At 48.4% G+C, this 20,774-nt stretch overlaps 1 protein-coding gene across 9 annotated transcripts in view; it reads left to right on the top strand.

Annotated features, from left to right (window-relative positions):
* Positions 1-13,406, top strand: part of BCAS3 (BCAS3 microtubule associated cell migration factor) — a 548,857-nt gene extending 535,451 nt beyond the window's left edge. For 8 of the 9 annotated variants that reach the window (XM_075013784.1, XM_075013782.1, XM_075013780.1 and 5 more), the window contains one exon: positions 12,446-13,406. In XM_075013784.1, the coding sequence (XP_074869885.1) occupies positions 12,446-12,594 (149 nt within the window). In that variant the 3' untranslated portion in view covers positions 12,595-13,406. The remainder of the gene's footprint in view (positions 1-12,445) is intronic. The other variant, XM_075013787.1, reaches the window with a different exon arrangement.
* Positions 13,407-20,774: the final 7,368 nt, after the last annotated feature.

Below are 20,774 nucleotides of genomic sequence, written 5' to 3'. Positions count from 1 at the left end.
CACTCTGGTCCTGCTTCTCCAACTTGAGCTCAAAGAGAATCTTCATTAATGGTTGTCAGGCCTCTGACATAAATTTCAGTAGTTCTCATTCTGTCTAATAGAGAGCCATGGTGCTCCTGGATGCTGCCAGTTTCCTTGCAGTAAGAAAAAATCTTAACACCTGAGAAGGCTACAAGTTTTACTCCTTTTAAGCTTTATAATCTGATGAGAAACATCCTCCTTTCCTTAACTGCTGATGAATTTAACACAAAATAGCTCAAATAGATCTGAAAAAAAGAATGTGCCCACCATCTGACTGTGTGGCAGCTATATAAACACAGAAGTGACACAAGCCCTGTGATCTCCAGATTGAGGAGCCGTACGTGCTACTAACACCAGAACTGTAGTTCTGGTAACATGAACGGCTGGAGCTCTTCGGGGACATATCTTCCTTCTTGAACTGACTTCTCTTTGGGTTACGCCACTTCTGTTTTTAGCACACTGGTTCAGCCAGAGCTAGCGTGAGTATTTCTCAGGGAGGTGGAATTTACACCCCCTTACTTATGCCTGGCCATCCCCTGCAAGTAGCTAACCCTGTAAATGAGAACAGATGCTGGTCTGTGAGGCTTCGGGAAAGTTCTCTTAAGGGAATGTTTCCCCTTTAGTAATTGTAGCAACGTTACAGTACAAATGCTTTACTAATCCTTGTGTTAGGAAGAAGCATGTTGTTCATAAACATCTGCAAAAGCTGGTCTTCAAGACTTCCGCTGTGTTAATATAAACTGCCTTTTACCCTACATTATCCATGGGGCTTTTTTAGACGTATGAACCCAGATGGCAGAAGTCGCCTAATTACTATTTATTGTTTGTCATCAACAGCGCTTTGAATTCAGACGTAGGTGACCCATTGTGACAAACACTGCACAAGCATGGATTAAAACTGTCCCTGCCCCAGGCCCGCAGATGGGGGAAGAGGGGAAAGGAAAGGGAGATGGTTGCCCCAGGGATCTCAGTTGCCACCACCACTACTGCTGCAGCTGGAGCACAAGCCATTTAAATCGCCACCAAGTGCTACGCTTTGCGCTCAGAGCCTCTGAGAGAGCTGGAGAGGGATATGCCACACTCCTGGCGGTGTGAAGAGCTGGCTGTTCTGGCCCCGCCCCTTCCACCTGAAGCCCCGCCCCTACCAGGAGCCCAAAGTCAGCTCCCCCTCGACTTTGTCCAGGGACCTGCGCAGGCTGTCAACTCCCCTGCCCTGCCCCAAAGACTTTACAATCTAGATCAGTAACAGGAGCATTCCTACTGTCGAATACTTGGGTAGTCTCATCCAGAGAACATACACAGAAGAGTTGCCTGTATTCCCCAAGAAGTGTCATCTAAAGTTCGGGTGACCATATGTCCCATATTGGGCGGGATGGTCCTGTATTTGGGATGCCAAAAAGATGTCACCAAATTTTTTTTAAAGTGATGAATTGTCCCGTATTTGCCCTGTCCCCCAGCTTCCGGGAGGTTAGGGGAGCGTGGGCAGCTGCTGTTTCCCTGGGCTCCCAGGGTGCGCCAGAGCTGCCGCTTTCCCAGGGCTCTGGGGGATCACTGGTTGCTGCTGCCTCCTTCACGGCTCCCCAAGGCTTGGAGGAGCCACCCCTTCCCTCCCCCTATTTCCCTTTTGCTTTGGTCATCCTATCTAAACTTATTTCTCTTATCCCAGGGTAAGATCAGATACCGGTTTTGCATTCAAATTTTGCAAAAAGCCAGTGAGTAAATTCCTGGGCTTCTGAGCACTTTTCACTTAGCTTTGGCTCATAAAGGACCCTGAGAAATTATCTCAGGGTATGTCTATACTTACGGGGAGCAGGGGGCAGTGCGCAGCAATTGATCTTCTGGGGATCGATTCTGCTGAATCTGTGAAGACAGCTAAATCAGTCTCTCAGCTGTCAACCCTGTCAACTATTGCATGGAGCAAGGGACATCAGTGTGAAGAGCCCCGATCTACGCAGGGGCGAGAAGTCAGTCCTAGTACGCTGATTCTAGGTACTCTAATAGTGTAGCTAGAATTGTGCATCTGGGATGAACTTTCTGTCCAGGTGTAGACCAAGCCTTAGTGAATGACAGAACTGGAACCCAGAGCTTCAAAGCTTAGTTGTAATGCACCAGACCCCAGCCTTGCTTTCCTATCAGTTGAGTAATTTCTAATGACTCTTCTGCTGTCCAGTAGACTTTCTGGTATACACTAATTCTTGCACTAACCTCTCTTCCCCCAACAACACAAACTCTTGCCGGAGACCTTGTTCCTTTAAAGACGCCCTTTCTGTAACTCAAAAATATTCAGGACAGAAGAAGAAAAAGGGAACTTGGCATTAGTTGAGCTTGAAAGGTTTGGTTCTGTGAAAAGTGACTGACGTGTGAAAAGAGGCTACAATTAGTTCTTTCCCCGAGCACTCTTCCATTCAGTCCAGGGTCACTCCTCCAGCAAGCAGAGGGCTTGAGTTTAATGTGTTGTGACAGCTTGAGATGATGAAGAATAATTCTTGTATTCAGACTTGCGACTACTTCCCCACTACCCTGACACATCAGGCTGGCTGGCATTGTATCATTTATCTGGGCTGCATCTCTGCCATGCCGTACAGGAGTCTGTGCAATTCTCAGTAAGGTAGACTAAAGGGTCAGCTCTTCCAGCAAATGATTTTTCAGGGTATTCTGAAAACTGCTTAACAGCCTGCTGTAGGGGATGTCAAACAGAGAGAAAGGAAAAACCATTAGGAGAAATAATGCACTAGAGATGAGATTTTTGAGTAGACATAAAGGAGATACCGGGGCTTCAAGTGGACCACTACAGAGAGCACAAATAAGAAAGGCAGCATAATTTATGAGTGTTCCGGGCAAAAGGGGGCTATATAGATTTTCTCCAGGCATCAAATTAATGTGCCATATAAAATGGCTTCACATTTAGGCTTGGCAGGGCTTTCTGGAGTTGCTAGCATCTTCTGACAGTTCCTGAAGCTTTTCAGTGTACAGCAACCTGGCTTGGACTGGTGCCTGACGACGCTTGTTCTGCTCTGACACTTACCTAAGGACAGGGCCATTTCCCCTTCCTTCAACCCCCATTGGTTGCAAAGCTTAATAAAAGCAGAGGATTGTTTCTGCAGACAGATGGGACTGCAGGGTAGGCTCAGGCAGGGTGTTTGATAACTGGAGCTAAGCGTTAATGGGAAAGAGGAGGTAGTACCAGTTTCTCTCGGGTAGCTTACTAATGCAACAGCCTGCAGTGTGACCGTATGTGCTGAGGGAAACGTATCGTGGATGCAGTTTTCAGCCTTTGGCAGAGGGTGACAACGGACGGTGAGGGAAAATAGTTACTGGACCAGTCAGAGCCGTGCATTTGAGTTCCCATTGCTCCGTTAATCAGGTGTAGGTTGCTAAGCACAGAGGAGACAGGCCCTGGTGCCTCAATGTGAGCCACTCACTCGCTGCAGCTGGCAGATGGGCTCAGTGGTTGTCCTCTCGCTAAGCATTCCACAGCTCTTAGGCCTAGTCCCCAGTTTAACCCGGCTGATTCAGCAGAGCGACAACACGAGTGGCAGGGGACTGGTGAACAAAACAGATACCTTCAGAGGCCAAGCCAAGCAAGCCTCTTCTACTCCTAGATCTTGGAGCATAGGCCACTGACGACCATTCACCAGTGTCCCGTAACCTGGGCGATCTTTTCCATTTCTAACAGGTGTATCCCATCCTTTCAGTGTCTACCTTCAGGTGTCTACGCCTGGTGTTTCTTGGGCGTCCTCTTTTCCTTTTTCTTTGTGGGTTCCAACTTAGGGCTCACCTTGTGATGTTGGTGGGTGGCTTTCTGAGGGGATGTCCAGTCCATCGCCATCTTCTCTTCCTGATTTCTTCTTCAGCAGGAAGTTGGTGAGTCAGTTTCCACCGGTCTTGGTTGTTGATGGCGTACAACCGGTGGATCCAGGGGATTTTACAGAGGCAGTTAAAGGCCACCAGAAGATCATTATTGTAATGACATGCCTCTCTGAGGCACCCATTACCGTGCTGTTATCTCTGTATATACATGAACATGGATGTGAACCAAACACTAAGGGAATGCCTGTAACCCCTTGCTGGCCTGGGCCCTAATAGAGGCAGCCTATATATAAATGAGAGTGGGGAGCTCATTTCATTTACTTGTGGACTAGAGGCCAAGATGTCATCCAACATGTGACTCCCTGAAGGGCCCTAATCTCCAGAAAGCACTGGGGCCCTCACCCTTCGGAAGTCAGGCCCTCTGAATGTGTCTGAAATTGAGCATCCAGAACCAGACTTTTCCTAAACCCTCTCTCACTTTGAAAAGCCTGGCCAGAGTGAAAACAGAAAGAGACCTCAACACAAGTGACCAGGCAAAGGGGGCAGTGGCCCTGGGGTCTGCTGATTTAAAAGGGTCCAGGGCTCCAGGCTGCTACTATTCCGGCAGCAGTTGGAATCTGGGGCCCTTTAAATTGCTGTCTGACCCGCCTTTAGCACAATCCAAGCAGTGCTGGAGGCTGTTGGGGGCATGGTCTGGTCTCTATCTCCGCCCCTTCCACTTAAGGCTCCGCCCTTTCCATGGTGCCCAGAGCCAAGCCACTCCTCCAAACAGGTCTGGCACCATCTGTTGTCCGCCCTGCCTCTCAGCATCAGTATAAAGTGAGGTGAGGAGCCGAGGGATTTATTCATCTGTGAATAGTCCTTTATGAGCATCAGCTGGCTTTTCCTAGGAACAGATAATCTGTTATAAATGACCACTGACCAAACAAATACCTGGTCGGGGGGCGGTATACAGGCTTTCCACCTCATGCCACTGTGTGTGTTAGTCAGTGTCAAATCTGGGAAAATATCTGCCATGTCAGTGTGTCTTGTTCTGCAGGTCCGAATCTTGCTGTCAGCGTTTTGGTTTTGCAAGTCTTGAGTGGCTGCAGAGATAGCTGTATAAGGAGCGGTGGGAATTTGCTGATCTTTTTAACTCAGCATGAGGAAATATGATACGGTTCTTCTCTGAAGTTTTACAATGAAATAAATCTCCCATCCCTGTTCTAGCCATGAGGAACGTGGCTTCCTGGAGCATTTAGACTTATGCCTCTTCAGTCCTGTAGACTTTTTTCCAGGAGAATCTAATTCTCTCTCTCCTTCTGTGGTGGGAAATATTGGTCGTCATCCTGGTCTGTTCTACACTAGCAGGACTTACTGATTTCAGAGGAACATAATCCTGATTTGCACAGGAGAAGAGCTGGGAACCAGTTCCTCAGCCTCCCAAGGCCTCAGCAAAGGAGGTATTAGCTGATAGAGAGTAACTGTTGACGTTTCTCAGAGGGGTAGCCATGTTAATCTGTAGCCACAAAAACATTGAGGAGTCCTGTGGCCTCTTAAAGGCTAGTAGATTTATTTGGGCAACACCTTTTGTGTGAGTTTTAGCCCATGAAAGCTAATGCCCAAGTAAACCTGTTTGTCTTTAAGTTGCCACAGGACTCCTCGTTGTTTTTGTTGACATTTATGTCTTTCTTCTCTTGTTCTTCGAGCTCGATCAGCCCTTTGCACTCTGGTGGCTGTGTAGCTCTGGAGATGAGATTTTTTGTCGTTTCTCTTGGTACAGTTCAGCTCACATGTGCCCCGAAGCTCTTATCCTGTGGTTCCCATTTACTCTGCTGGTGGCCATGACAGCGAGCGTCAGAAGTGAGGGGAGGGCTGTGCTGAGCTCCCCTGAACTGGCTGTCGTCCTCATCAGCTCAGCTGATGTTTCTGCCCCCCCCCCACCTTTTTTTCTTAAGGCCAATCAGAACTTTGTGAGTCATGTCCTCTCCGGACATGAGTGTGTTCTAATATTTATGTTCCAGTATTGCTGTTTGTTTGTATTTGTGTTTGTTTTTCACAAGCTGTTTAATGCCTCAGGGAGCCATTTGTGAGGCGGGAATCATGCAAGTGCCGGTCTTCTCACAGTTTCATTTCCTTGATGGTGTATACATATACATACATATCTCATGGAGCTGGAAGGGACCTCAAGAGGTCATTCTCCTGCACTCACAGCATGACCTACCACCATCCCTGACCGATTGTTTTTTATTTATTTATTTATTTATTTTTAAATCTAACCCAGAACCTTTAAGGGCCCCCTCAAGGATTGAACTCGCAACCCTGGGTTAAGATGGCCCATGCGCTAACCACTGAGCTATCAAAATGCTAGGAGATGAGCATATCCTGAGCTATTTCAACCTCATAAGTAACTCGTGGGGGTTCCCATCTTCCTTCTCTCCATTTTGTAGAACCTGAAGTCTCAGCCCTGGCTTTTTTACCTCAACAGGAGCAAACTGAAGTTATCGCAAATAGCCAGCAAATCTCTCAGACAGGATGTGTTTTATGTGAGACCCAGTTTGTTGGCTAATGTACAGGGCCATTCAAGTGCATCATAAGAAGTTGTTTTACTGCTACATTTAAGGAAGTTAATACGTCTTGGCAGTAGATACCTGCAGAAATGAACCAAGTTCATTTCTTGGCATAAATCTTTGAGACGAAGTTCATTGCTGGCATAAATCTGTGCAAGCCAACAGAATCACACCCGTGACAGCTACGTCTCCCAGGGTTTGAGCAATGTAAGCTTGTGACCTCACACAGCCAACAGAAGGCCATCTGCCCTTCTGCCCTCTTCCTTTTGCAGGCGGACTTTAGTTTTGGGTTTAGTTGTGAGTTGAACTTAGACCTCTGTTTATCCACAGAACAATCCCAGCCCAGGCACCAACTGTGCTCTTCCAACTCTGGCTATGCAACAGCACAGCTGTAGTACTTTTTCAGTGAAAACATTACTTGTGCTGACAGCAGATGCCCTTCTGCCCTTGGCCCTGCCCCTTCCAGGGCACAGACCTGGGCCCCTTTCCCACCTTGCTCCAGAGCCTGTGGTGGCTTTCGGACCCGCTGCCTGAGAGGTCATCCTTTGACCTAACGCCGTGGTCACGTGGTGTTAGGTTGGTTTAATTGCATCTCTCAGGGGGTGGATTTTTCACACCTCTAACCAGCATTGCTATTCCATGACAAAGTGGGGTGTGCGAGGATTTTATTCTCTGGGTTCGGATGCATGTGTTTCCTACTGTCCTGTAGTAACCTGAAGTGTGTGCCTCAGTTTCCCTAGGCACAGCACCAGGGCATAGTTGGTGATTGGAGTTTCAGTGGGTTAACTTCTCCCACGTACACAGTGGACCTCCTTTGTCATTTGTAACTCCGGCAGACGAGTGACACCTTTCCTGCCTGGGAAGCAAGACACAGGAGGGAGGAGGGGCCTGGCTGGTTTGAATTGGAGCTGGGCTATTGAGTGGGACAGTGTGGTCTGGCTGGAGAGGGAGGAAGGAGGGCCAAGGCCCTGGCTCAGGAACCTCCTCCAGGCCTCTCTGCTGCTGAATAAGTGTCTGCAGATGAGGCTGGCTGCAGATGAGGTACAGGGCCTAGTGAACCCCCCCACACTTGTGACATATACCAGCTTTATTTCCTAGTGTAGACAAGGCCTGAGACTTGACCAGCGTCACATAGGAAGGCAGTGGCTGGGTAAAAAATAGACCCTAGGTCTCCTGACTCCCTATCCACTCACGATCCTCTGGCTTCAGCATATAGGCTCACACCCCTTCAGTGCTTCAGCTTCCTGCTGAAATTGCCAGCTAGGCCCGCCTGTGAAAGTGGATGGTTTTTATTTAACCATGATTGCTAACCATGCTTCACATGGGCCACAGGATAATGGAGATCTCCCGGCACCACCAACTTGGGCTGCTTTTGAATTGGCAACCTAGCAAAGCTCGCCCCCAGCATGATGTCACTTTTGAGGTCTGTGCCTGTCTGAGCTGTGTGCTGCATTTACACCTCCCTGCCCCGGCTGTGTCAGCAGAATAGATCAAAACAGAACTTTAGGGGAGAAGTTCTTCAAAGGTGCAAAAGCACCCAGTTCCCAGCTGTGCCCTGGGAAATCTCCCCCAATTCACTGGCTTTCCTTGGCTTGGGTCACACCCTGAACATCACTTACAGGAGTTTTGGGTTTAATTTCTTAGTATTTGTCTAAAAGTCCATTTTAAAATGATGAAAAAGGGAAATCCCCATTTAACATTTTTCCCTGGTTCAGTCATGAACATCTAATTTTTGAGAGAGTAAAACAGTCTCAGACTAGGAGCCTTTTATTTTCTTTAAAACACGTATCAGTTAAAAGTGTGTCTGTCCTTGGATAAATGAAGTCCCACGCTAATGCCTAGTTTCAAGGGTTTTTCCCCCTGAACTGTATTTATGTGAAGGAAAAATGTGGTTTTAATGGACATGTTGAAATTTATTTACATAGACACTTAAGACTGATTTGAAAATTGTTCTAAAGGAGATCTTTGTGTGCTCATGATGACTCATAGAACATTTGAACCTCTTTAGTGCGGCAACTGTGGGCAACGGGATATGCCAGATTGAGGAATTTTTCAGACTAGGGTGGGAGGGAGGATGGGTGAGCAGGGGTAGGGGCGGGGCACTTATCTGGTGCCCCGCTGCCACGGACGCACACAGCTCCATGCTCCCCGCTGCTGTCATGCGCTGCCCCCTGCCGCTCTGGGATCAGTGGGGGAAAAGAACTCTAGTGAAGCAAACCGCTGTGCTGCCGTTCCCCCAGCTGGGGTGGGAGGGAGATGGTAGCACACAGAGCCGCGTCTTCCCCCTCTGCCTGGGTCCATACCACAGGCGTTCACAGGGATATACAGAATATGGAGGTTCAGGGGTTTTCTCCTTGGAAGCTTAAGTGGCTGTTTCACCAAATTCTGATTTTGGCTCTAGTACAGCTGCACTTTGCTTTTGTATGGAGGGTTCTTAATTAGCGCTTCTCCAATGAGTATGTACTGGTTTGCAGTGGAAAGGGCTTCCATCTCATTGCATCCCATCCCTCGGGGGCCTAATTTCCAAGGGGCTGAGCCCTTTCCCCTCACATTGAGAGGAACATGAACTAGAGTCACAGGGTGAGCAAGATTTTTACGCTGAGCCCCGCATTTCATCCCTGCAATTAGCAGTCCCCTCCCCCACAGCCTATCTAATGTAATTCAACCAGATGGAAATTTCAGTTTTTTTCTTAAGGGGAAAACAAGCCCTTCTGGCACGTGTAAGAAAAGAACTATGGAGTATGTAAAAACGTCAATCGGGCTATAAATGCAAATACACAGACATAAAAACCAGTAAAGTATTTCAATATTTTTAATGAGATGGACAAGCCTGAGATGCAGCAGCCAATCATGCTGCCCCTCCCCTGGGGAAATTTCCTGCCTTCCAAGGGGGTCTGTGCCACACTTCGTGCCCCCCTGCAAATCGGACCCTTCAGATGTGGATTCTCAGAAAAAAAAAAAGTCCCACTTTAAGGTCGTACGTAAATCCCGGAGGAATGGCACATATATAACCTCTGCTACTAAAAAAGGCTGGAGTTATGGCATATCTCAGCCAGAATCTGTAGTAGTCATGCACTGCACCGATAAGCTTGCATTCTGCTGCTCTTTGTTTGGGCTTTGGGCATCTACAGTGCTGAGGAAAAATAAATGCCTCTTCTTCCCTTTTTTTTTTTTTTTTCTAATGTTACTGAAAATGCAGCACTTGCCTGAAAACCAATTAGGGTTTTTAAAAAAAACGAAAGAGGCAGGAGAGAGCAAAGTAACCTCAGAAGGAGTTCAGCAGCCCTAATGACGTTGGATTGGAGCTTGCCCATGTTTTCTCTTATTGGTGATGGCAAGTGTGAGTGACAATTCTGACATGAAACATTTAACCAAAGCCAGCTGTGTGTGAGGGGAGATAAAAGCACAGAGTCAGACAGGATCAGCATGGCATTAATGTGGGATACACTGCTCATTTCTGATTTAAATGATTGGTTTTAGCTTCCTGCGCTCAAGGGGCAGTCAGTATATGAGGGAAAATGAAGAAGTTCGTACGTTGTATATTTCCTAACAAGATGCTGACGAGAAGCTCAAGTCATGGTCACAGCTTCTTACAGGTTGACAAGCTTCCTCCAAACTTGTTTTCTGGTGTAACCCAGGGCAACTGTTTCCACCGCAAACTACTTCCATGATCAAGGACTAAATGAGCCACATCTGTCTTGTCGAGGTGTCAATTTGAATGGCCCTAGGAGTGCACATGTACTTTATATTAATGCTAAGAGGAACTATGCAACTGTGTAAAAAGAATTGGGGGGGTTGTTTTAGTAACAAAGCTTGTCATGGGGGCTGCTTCCATGTCTGTCCTTATCTCTGAGTCTGTGTGCAATGAAGGGACTGGTGTCATGTTTGTAAAGCAGTTAGAATCCCATTGGGAGCTGAAGCCTGCAAATGGCAGAGGTACCTTAAAATTTGGCAGGAATCAAAATCTAGAATCATTCACCCAAACCCTGTAGTCCTTTACTCGCTACCTGTCCAATCCTTCTTCTAGAAAAAGCTCCCGTTGAAGTCAATAGGGAAAACACTTTGTCCATCTGCATGCCCATACGTTTCTCCTGTAGCCATTACCATAGGACCCTGAGTGCCTGTCAACATTACACCAACTAGTCAGTGGCCAGCAAATGGTGTGAGATTTATTTTCCTCTCCCTTCTTTCCCACAGCTGACTTGTTAGAGGTTTCACATTGTTGGTCTTACCTGGGTCAGGCAAGATAGGCCTGTAGGCTCAATCTCGCCTGCCAAGCCGTTTAATCCAGCCCATGACTGGAGGGGGAGCTTTGCATGCTGCCCTGCCCAGGGCAAAATCTGTCTGCTCCTATTGGTCAGAAACTGGCCAGTGGGAGTTGAGTGAGTTTGCTGGGTCAGAGGGAGGCAGTGCAACACAGTTTCTCAGCTCCAATTGCCTGGAGACCACCCAATAGGAGGCAAGAGGTTTACCTGGGGGCAGGGGCAGCGTGCGAAGCCTCTCCCACAGCACAGGGAGCCAGGCAGTCAGGAGCTGCTGGCAGGCAGGGAAACCTGCCTTAGAGCACCACTGGCCAGGAGCTGCTTAGGTATGCACCTCCTGGCCGGAGCCTGCCTCTGGCACCCCACCCATTCCAGCATCCCAGCTTCCTCCCTGGCCCTGCATCCCTCCTCCTTGTCAGAATCCCCTCCTGCCCCCATACCTCTACTAGGCCCTGCACCCTAGTCCGCTGCCCTCTTTCACCCAAACTCCCTCTCAGACCCCACACCCTCTCCTGCACCCCAGCTCCCTAGCCCAAGCTCCCTTCCACGCCCAACCTTCATCCCAGACCCCGCACCCCTGCCACAGAAAACTGCAGCCCTCGATCACTCACCAGAATCTTGGAGCGCCCCCCCACATCAAAAATTATTGCCCATCCCTGGCGTGACCCTTATTTCATTCTTCCAGCTTGAGTACAAGGTGAGGAGAAAGAGAGTATGGAGTGTGGGCTGTGGCCCTCACTTTGCAACTCACCAGAATATTTGTTCTAATGTGTCACTGAGTGGCTGGGAGAGGCCGCTCGTGCTGTCCCTGTGGCCCTGCCTAATATCACAGCTGCGTTCCATCGCTGAGTGCTAGAGAGTGTGATATTGCCCAGTTGCCTTGCCTGCACACTGCCACTGAGCCAACATTTGGATCCCTGTGGGTCCCACAGACTCAGAACAAGTTGTGATGTTCTGCCCACACACACACAAAAAATGTATTAACGTTTCAAGAGCAAGACATGCTTGAAAGGTTGTAATACGTGTGTGATTGCCAGCGGGAAATAAATCATGTCCAAGGGTTGGTAACCTTCAGTCCCTGGGCCTGTTTACAGGCTCTTCCAGCCCTCTGCAATCAGCACAGTTTCAGCACCTTTTTAGTGAGGTAAATTAAACGGATGCTAACCACGATCCTTTCTGCTTTGCTTTGAGGCATTAGTCCTAGCAGACAACGACACAGGAAAGTTGGTTATTTCTGTTTGCCTGGGAAACCCCAAAGGTGCCTTCTGCTGTGCATACAGCACAAAACAGTTGTGGAAAACCCTTATTTCAATAGGCTGTCGAGTTGCGTGGGTTGAGTGTGATTTTTGCTACCAGTCACCCTTAGCAAGTGTCACAACTGAAGTCTTGTTCTAATCCCATCGTACCACCAGCTCTGCCTGTTAAGTGAAGTTTGTCCATAGGACTTCTCTAATTCTGCTTAGTTCCATCTTGCAGATCTCCAATTTTGAATCTTAATATATTACGAGTCGATATATTCATCCCAGTGGACGTGATTGCACATCATGTCTGCAACGCAAGGTTTAAATGCCTTAAAAAGTCTCCATTTTTATTCAGACTGAAATATTAGCCTAGCAGAGAAATATATGTGATGTCTCTGGAGTGTTTCATCAAATCACCCAGTAAAAAGGTAGACGACAAGTGAATGCAACACTAGACCAGCAGTACAATAAACAGATTTGTCAGTAAAATGGCCGTCTAATGGCAACCGTCGTTCTTTTATCTGAAACATTAACCAGGTCCTGTTCTCTCGTTCTATTTCAGAGCTTCAGCGAGAAGGAAGCATAGAGACTCTCAGTAACAGTTCTGGTTCCACCAGCGGAAGCATTCCACGCAATTTTGATGGTTACAGATCTCCCCTCCCGACAAACGAAAACCAGCCTCTAAGTCTTTTCCCTACAGGATTCCCTTAAATTAGCCAAACCTGTGAGCAGAGATTCAGACTGGCTAACCAAATGTCGCTTCAGCTAAACCCGTTTTGATGTGCATTTCATCCACCAGTTAGCTGCAGTGCTGGATGGTTTTCGTTACACTAATAAATATTGACGACTCTTCTGCTTAAAATCTTCCTAAAATAGATTGACAAAATATTGTTTTCTTGTGCAATATTGATAAGAAGAGACTCATTTCTTCAGTCCGGTGGTTTCTTTTTGGTGTGTTCAGGAAGAGGCCGTTCAGAGGAAAAATACTTTTAAGACTATTTTTGGTTGAGTGCGTGATTTTTCCAAACATTGCCTACTTTTTTGTGTTTCAAAAAGGACATCCACATAACTTTGGCAGTGAATACGCCATTCAGCTGGTGGATTCTGCTATTTCCAAAACTGGGAAGCATTGAAGAATGACCTCATGGGAGTGAAAACTGGAGGACTGTCTACAAGACAGATGGTGAATAGGACTGATACGTTATTACTTTGTTTTTGCATCTCTTTGCTGTCCTCCTTTTGTTCCCTGCTGATATTAATTGATGCCAGGAGTATTACAAATAAAGAAGGGTTTTTTTGTTCTTGGGAAGAATTATCTTTCTTGCTCCAGTTTTATTCTATTCATGTATTTTAGAAATGTACTTAAATTGACTAAAAGTCATAAATAGCTCATATTTGGTTATAAAAATTGTTCACTGGAACTTGAATAGCTGTCCAAATGTGCATGTGTCATTGAATAAATCTAAGTTTAAACAAACCCGTTTTAGTGACATTGTTCCCGTGATGTTAGTAGGCTGTGTGTAGGCTCCATACGTAGTCCTGTATCAAATACTAGGTGCATATTGACCAACATTCAGACCTTCCAGGCCTTAATTAAGTGCACCTACAAGCACCAGACTAGATCTGTTGCCTCCTTAACTGTCAGCCATTTATGCTGCACCAAACTTTTCAAACTGGATGGCTTAAATTAGGTACCTATCATCAAAATAAATGGATGTCACTTTTGAAAATCAGACTAACGAAGTAAATGCCTACATATGGGTTTAGGTGCCTAACTTTAGACTCCCAGGTAAAAACATTTTGGGCAAAGTTCATTTTCTGTTCTTTTTTGTGAAAAAGTAAGTTATTTTTTAAACATAATCTCAGTGGATGCATGTTACAACCTGATATGCTGTTATTCCTGGAGATAATATTCAGTGTTGACTGTACAGGATACAGGTACCTCTTTTACACTTCCATGAGATCTGAGTCGCAGAGCCCAGGAAACTCCATGATGAGACCTTTTGTGGAGTCTCCATTGAATCATTCTCTGTGTTCGGAGACACCTGGCATTTGAAGAGGTCACAGGCCAAATAGACCTGCTAATCTTTACAGACTGGAGAAGCTTCCACAAGAGAGGTCTTTGTGAAGAGCCTCTGCTCTCACCTCGGCTGACTCCTGCTGGTTTCAGCGTAGGAGCTAGGACTCATACAAGCTGAGGATTTGGCCTGTTGAGTATGCTGATATACTTTAGTTGTAAGGGCCTGACCCTTTGTGTTTTGGACTACAGGTTGAACATCTCTAGTCCAGCGCACTCTGGTTCAGAAACATCCATGGTCTGGCATGATTTTAGTTAGTCACATGTGCACTTGTCGTGGATGTGGGCGTGTTTCCTGTGGTCCCATAAAGTGTGTTTACAGTCACCAGTCCTGGCTCTCAGTGTTCTGTGCAGTTATTTAGCTGTAATTTACCCCCAAATGTCTTCGAAGAGCCCTGTCAGCAGTGGAAGTGTTGCTAATGCTCTTAGACAACATGACTTCCCATGGTTCAGCACATTCTCTAGTTTGGCACCAGTCAGATCCCAAGGGAGCCGAACGAGAGAGATTCGACCTGTATTGACAGCACAGCCATTCCTCTATTGTATTTGATTAAAGCGTTAAGTATAAAGTGAAAGAAGCTGTAAACCAATATAGTACACAGATATGAGTAGGAAAAAATTCTAGTAAACCAATAGCCACATAAACCTCAGTATTTCAACTAATTTTTTTTTTTCAGAATTAGAAACCCAGAAGGGACTAAAAGCTTATGAAATTTCCTTCTGACTGCTTTTTTTTAATATAACCCATTTTGAGTCATGGAAATGAAAGGAAATTATCTAAACCCACAAATCTTTTTTGCACTCTTATAGCTTAAAAACAACCACATTGACTGATGCAAAATTGGCTGTCATTTTCCTTAGCCCCAGCCCCAAAATGCCAAAAATCAAATTCACACTCAGGCTCAATTTTTTTCCCTGACTGCCAAACCTCTGGTTCTCAGCAGATGTTGAGTTTTGGTTTTTGTTTTGTTTTTTTCTCCATCTGTCTTAGAAACAACTATAACCAATGGGAGTTTTCAGAAAAAATTCAGGTGTTTATCCAGATTTTAATGAGTCTTTTTTCAGGCAAAAACACTCACTAGGCACGTGCCTGTATCGTTGGGGAGGAAGTCCTTGCAGATCTAGCCCAATAGCGAGAGCTGCGTTAACAAGCTCTGCTGTACTGCTGCATTTGTCTGTAAAATAATGGATTGAATTACGCGAATTAGGCCAGGCCTGGCTTTGTGACCCAAAGGACCCACAGGGTCAAGTCAGTCCACACCCGTTCAGATTTTTAACGCAGTTCAAGCCAAGGTCAGTTCCAGACTTTCAAACAAAATCCAGATTAACACATACTGAAGGGATCGTGTTATCACCGTGATTCTTGCTTCCTTTCAGTCTATCTAAAGAATGGCCCTAAGGGATAAGGGTCTCTTAAGGAAGACAACTGCTGTAGCCTCCAGCAGCTTGCTTGTGAGGTCTTTCTGAACACGGATTTGTAGAGTGGTTTCCCTGGAAATGTAGTTGTTGTTAGCAGGCATTAAGTCGCTTTTTAGAAGCGCTGCCTTACTGCCATGTGGAAATTCCCAGTGTGTAAGGAGCACCTTTGACTTGGGATGTTCTATTTAAAGAGAGGGTGTGGGAGGGAATTACAGAGCGGTATCGTGTCAAAATTGTGTCAGCTTCGTTCATTGCGAAGATTGCAGTGAATGCCCCATTGGCTATTGCCCCATGGCCAATCAGAAAAGGGCTAGGTCTCTAAATTGCACGAGTGCCTTGTTTCCTCTTCTAAGTTAGGCTTCATACAGCTGCTTTCAACATCGACAGCAGAGTGGCTTTTTCCCCAGTGATATAGTTAATCCACATCTGTGAGAGGCAGGAGCTGGGCCCAGGGAAGAATTCTCACATTGACCTATAGCTGCAACTATCTGAAGTGTTAGGTGAACCTAACCCCAGTACGCAGTATGAATTTACCTCTCGTGATGTAGCTAGGTCAATCTAATTGTTAGATGTAGATAGGCCTGCCAATGACTGGGACCAAAGGGACAGTTGCTCAGGGACTGGTGCTTCAAAAGGGCCCGGAGTTCCTGGCCATTGCTGCTATGGCAACTGGAGCCCCAGGCCTTTTAAATTGAGGGCTGCCTTGGGGGTACATGGCAGGGTGCACTCGAGCAGTGCTGAGGGCTGCCTCGCCTCAGCCCCCTTCCTTCCACCCGAGGCCCCACCCCTTCAAGGAGCACAGAGCCAGGCCCCACCACACACCTCATCCAGTGAATAGTAACAGAGAGGGAGCCGAGCTAGTCTATACACTATCAAAACAAAAAGCAGTCAAGTAGCACTTTAAAGACTAACAAAATAATTTCTTAGGTGATGAGCTTTCGTGGGCCAGACCCACTTCTTCAGAGCATAGCCAGACCGGACCACACTCAATATTTAAGGCACAGAGAACCAAGAACAGTAAGCAAGGGGGACAAATCAGAAAAAAAATGATCAAGGTGAGCAAATCAGAGAGTAGAGGGAGGGGGGGAGTCAAGAATTAGATTAAGCCAAGTATGCAAATGAGCCCCTATTCTGAGTCGCTATAGGGGCTCGTTTGCATACGTGGCTTATCTAATTCTTGACTCTCCCCCGCCTGCCCCTCTACTCTCTGATTTGCTCACCTTGATCATTTTTTTTCTGATTTGTCCACCTTGCTTACTGTTCTTGGTTCTCTGTGCCTCAGATATTGAGTCTGTTCTGGTCTGGCTATGGTCTGAAGAAGTGGGTCTGGCCCACAAACGCTCACCTAATAAATTATTCTTCTTCGAGTGTCCCCGTGGGTGCTCCACAATAGGTGTCGGGCTCGCCCAGCACCGCAGATCGGATCTTCCAAGCAGTTTCTGCTGGACCGCGCATGCGCTGGCGCGCGCCGCTCCCTTGCACACTCCGTGCGCGATCCGGTCCCCGCCAATTCCTCTTAACCGCCGTCGGCTGCAGACGGAATCCGAACTAGGCTAAGGCCAAGTTAACGTATTCAATGGTTTTAACTGTTTTTTGTTTAAAGTTTTCAAGTTCTTAGGCTACTGCAAGTTAGCCAGTTGTTATTTTTCAAAAAAAAAAAAACAAAAAAAACAACAAGCGGGACGGCATTCAGTCCAGTCCCAGTAACAAGCGGAACACCAGAGGCCAGGAGCCGAGGGCCATCAGCCCTCCTGCCGTGGCAGGCTATCGGAGAAGGGGAAAAACAACAAAGAGAAGGTGCTAAGTACCCATTAACAACTGAAAGACTCACCAACAATGTCCTCTTCAGGATTTAAGAAATGTGAGTCCTGCCGAGAGGCAATGCCAGCGTCTGATGGGCACAGTCTCTGCATAAGGTGCCTGGGGGAGTCCCATGTCACGCAGAAATGCTCCTTCTGTGCAAAACTAACAGCCAGAGCAAGGAAGGACAGGGAGATGCGGCTTAAAATGCTGCTCTTCGACAAGGCCCTCCAGCCAGACGTGCCGGAGCGGCCGCAGCAGGAGGGACCCTCCAGGGCCCATAAAAGGAAAGCCGCCTCCCTCACCCCATCAGCGCAAAAACGGAGGAAAGCCTCCCCAGCCCGAGCCCTGCCGGCAGCAACAGCGAGTGGGACGGGAGGAGCGCGCAGCCCCCAGCCGCAGCAACAGCTGATCGGCGGTGGCACGGAGAGCCACGTGGAAGCGGCTCAGCCTCCGATAATCAAACAGCCGCCCCGCACCACAGGCAGGGCGGCGGCTAAACAAGCGCCGGTACCGGCGGCACCGCAAGCAGCGGCACCGACCCCCGGGGAACCGGCGGTGCAGAGCGCGCAGGCACGCAGCCTGCAGGCACCGGAGGACACCACCCGTGCGGCACCGCCCATGAGCGTGCCGAGCACGGCGCGGACGGGGCTGAGATCCCCTACACGCCAGGGCGCGGAGTTACCTCCTCAAGGGAGGGGGAAGGCTGCACACGAAACGAGGCACCGCAGCCCCTCTCCAGACAGGGCTGCGGAGTTGCTTTCTTTCAGCCCTCCGCTTATGCTGCAGACTCCAACCAGAAGGCAGGGGTCCCCCCTAGCCTACCCGGAGCCCCCGTCTCCATTTTTACAACCAGCCTCGCCCTGGCTGGGACCACCTTCACCCTTCCTGGGGTTTGAGCTGCCGGAATACTATCCAAAATCGCTCTCTCCAGTGTCCCAGATCTCTTGGCGATCTCGCTCCCCCAGACGCAGAGGGTATGCACCAAGGAAGTGGTCTAGGTCACCTTCCCAAGAACAGTGCCTATACTGCCATGGTCGCCCGTATCACACGGGGCATAGACACCACCGGCAATCTACCAGGGAAAGATCCCCACAGACAATCTCGTATCCCCGAGGGCAATCGCGAACGGGGACAGAGACTCAAGCATCTCAGGGGGGACTGGTTATGGAACCCCGAGATTTTCCCTCGCAAGCCTCTAGCGAGAGGGTGTACCATCACCAACAGGAACCGGAAGGGTCCAGAGAGGCGTACCCCAGTGGTTCCTCGCTCTCCTCCCCGGACGAGGCTATGGCCCTGGGGGACGTCCATCCTCCGGACGATCTCAAACAGTTTCAAGAGCTGTTTAAGAGGGTGGCCTTCACGCAAGGCATCCAGACAGCAGAGGTGCAAGAGAAACACCATAAGCTCCTCAAAAATCTGAGACCTCCGGCCTCCTCCAAAATAGCAATACCGCTTGATGAAGCAATCTTGGAGTCCGCCACTACGATATGGCAGACCCCTGCGACTATTCTGCCTGTCCACAAGAGAGCGGATAAGAAATACTTCGTGCCAGCGAAGGGCATGGAGCTCCTGTTCAGCCACCCACAACCAAATTCCTTGGTGGTGGAGTCGTCGCAACAAAGATCAAAGACATCTCAATTCAGGACAGGGGGAACAGACAAAGATGCCAAGAAGCTAGAGCTGTTCGGCAGAAAGGTCTACTCCTCCTCCACTTTAACGTTGCGAATGGCAAATTACGCAGCGCATTTAGCGAACCATAATTTCGACAACTACGCTAGGTTAACCTCCCTCATGGACTCGCTTCCAGAGGACAAGAAACCGGTGCTCAAGGCCATTGTGCAAGAAGGCTACGCGGCCTCGAGGACGGGAGTTCAGATCGCCCTGGATGTTGCGGACACAGCAGCACGTTCCACAGCTACGGCAGTGGTGATGCGAAGGGAGTCGTGGCTCCAGACTTTGGGTATACCGAGGGATCTGCAGGCAAAGATAGTCAATCTTCCCTTCAACTCGCAGAAGCTGTTTGCTGAATCAACTGACTCGGTCCTTCATTCCAGTAAAGATTCAAGAGCCACACTTAGGACCCTGGGGATTTACACCCCTCCATACAGAAAGAAAAAGTACTACCCTCAACAAAGACGGTACCAGTACCAGCAACAGCGTCCCCAGTACCACAGGGGTTACGAGCAAGGGCGACATCAACAGCACCAACAGTACAGAACTCCCAGGTGACGTTCACAACAGAGCCGTGCGTCCTCGGGGCAGGGCCAAAGGCCACAAGTTTGACACACAGATCCAGGGCTGCGCCATCACTACCATCGCACAAGGTCATCCGAAGCGGCTATTCCACCATCGCCTCCGACCATTCTACGACCAGTGGCAAAGGATCACCACAGACAAATGGGTGCTGGAGATCATAGCCACGGGGTACGCGATCCCCTTCCAGTCACTCCCACCACCACGACCTCCACCCAGGCCCCACCTCCAGGAGGTCTCCCATGTAGCGAGACTCAAGCAGGAGGTAGACCATCTCATGCTCATAGGGGCAGTGGAAAGAGTGCCGGAGCAACTGCAAGGAAAAGGGTTCTACTCGAGGTACTTCCTCACGGAGAAAAAGACAGGAGGCTGGAGGCCCATCTTAGATCTTCGAGGCCTCAACCGGTACCTGCGCAAGCAACGCTTTCGGATGATCACAATCGCCTCCATCCTTACGGCACTGGACGATGGAGACTGGTTCGCAGCCCTCGATTTACAAGACGCGTATTTTCACATAACTATCCATCCGGCTCACCGGCGATTCCTCTGGTTCATGGTAGGCAAAGAACATTTTCAATACAAGGTCCTACCATTTGGCCTCTCCTCGGCCCCCAGAGTCTTCACCAAGACCTTGGCAGTGGTGTCAGCCTACCTGCACAGACAGGGGGTATTTATATTCCCGTATCTGGACGACTGCCTACTCAAAGGGGCCTCGAAGGAGGAGGTACTACGCATGATACGCGTCAGAGCAGGCACGTTCTCTTCGCTCGGCCTGGTTATCAATCTGGCAAAATCAAAGATAGACCCCACACAGGACATAGAGTTCATAGGGGCACGCATAAATTCTATTACAGCGAGAGTATATCTACCAGAGACACGCTTTCGGGCCATCGGCTCCCTCGTGCAGGTCATCACCTTCAGCTCTACGGTGCCGGTCCTGACGTGCTTACAGCTGCTGGGCCACATGGCAGTGGCGACGTTCGTAGTACAGAACGCCAGGTTACACATGCGCAGCATGCAGCACTGGCTGGCGAGCGTATACAAACCGGCAGCACACACCGTTCACAGGGTGGTGTCGCCCACAGCAGAGGTGCGCAAATCCCTGCAATGGTGGTTAAACCCCAAGAACTTGCTAACAGGGGTACCCTTCCACCAACCACAAATATCGGTTTTTTCTTATTACAGATGCCTCCCTCGTAGGGTGGGGAGCACACATGGGCGAAGAGGTGACCCAAGGGCTGTGGTCCTCCACGGAGCAGTCACTGCACATAAATATACTGGAGCTCAGAGCAGTGTTCAACGCCTGCAGACACTTTCGAGACCATATACAAGGCAAAGT

The sequence above is a fragment of the Carettochelys insculpta genome, chromosome 19 (assembly GCF_033958435.1).
Source record: "Carettochelys insculpta isolate YL-2023 chromosome 19, ASM3395843v1, whole genome shotgun sequence".
In the NCBI taxonomy this organism is placed as follows: Eukaryota; Metazoa; Chordata; order Testudines; family Carettochelyidae; genus Carettochelys; species Carettochelys insculpta.
The sequence above is the reverse complement of the archived record's forward strand: the minus strand, read 5'-3'. Positions and strand labels throughout refer to the sequence as shown.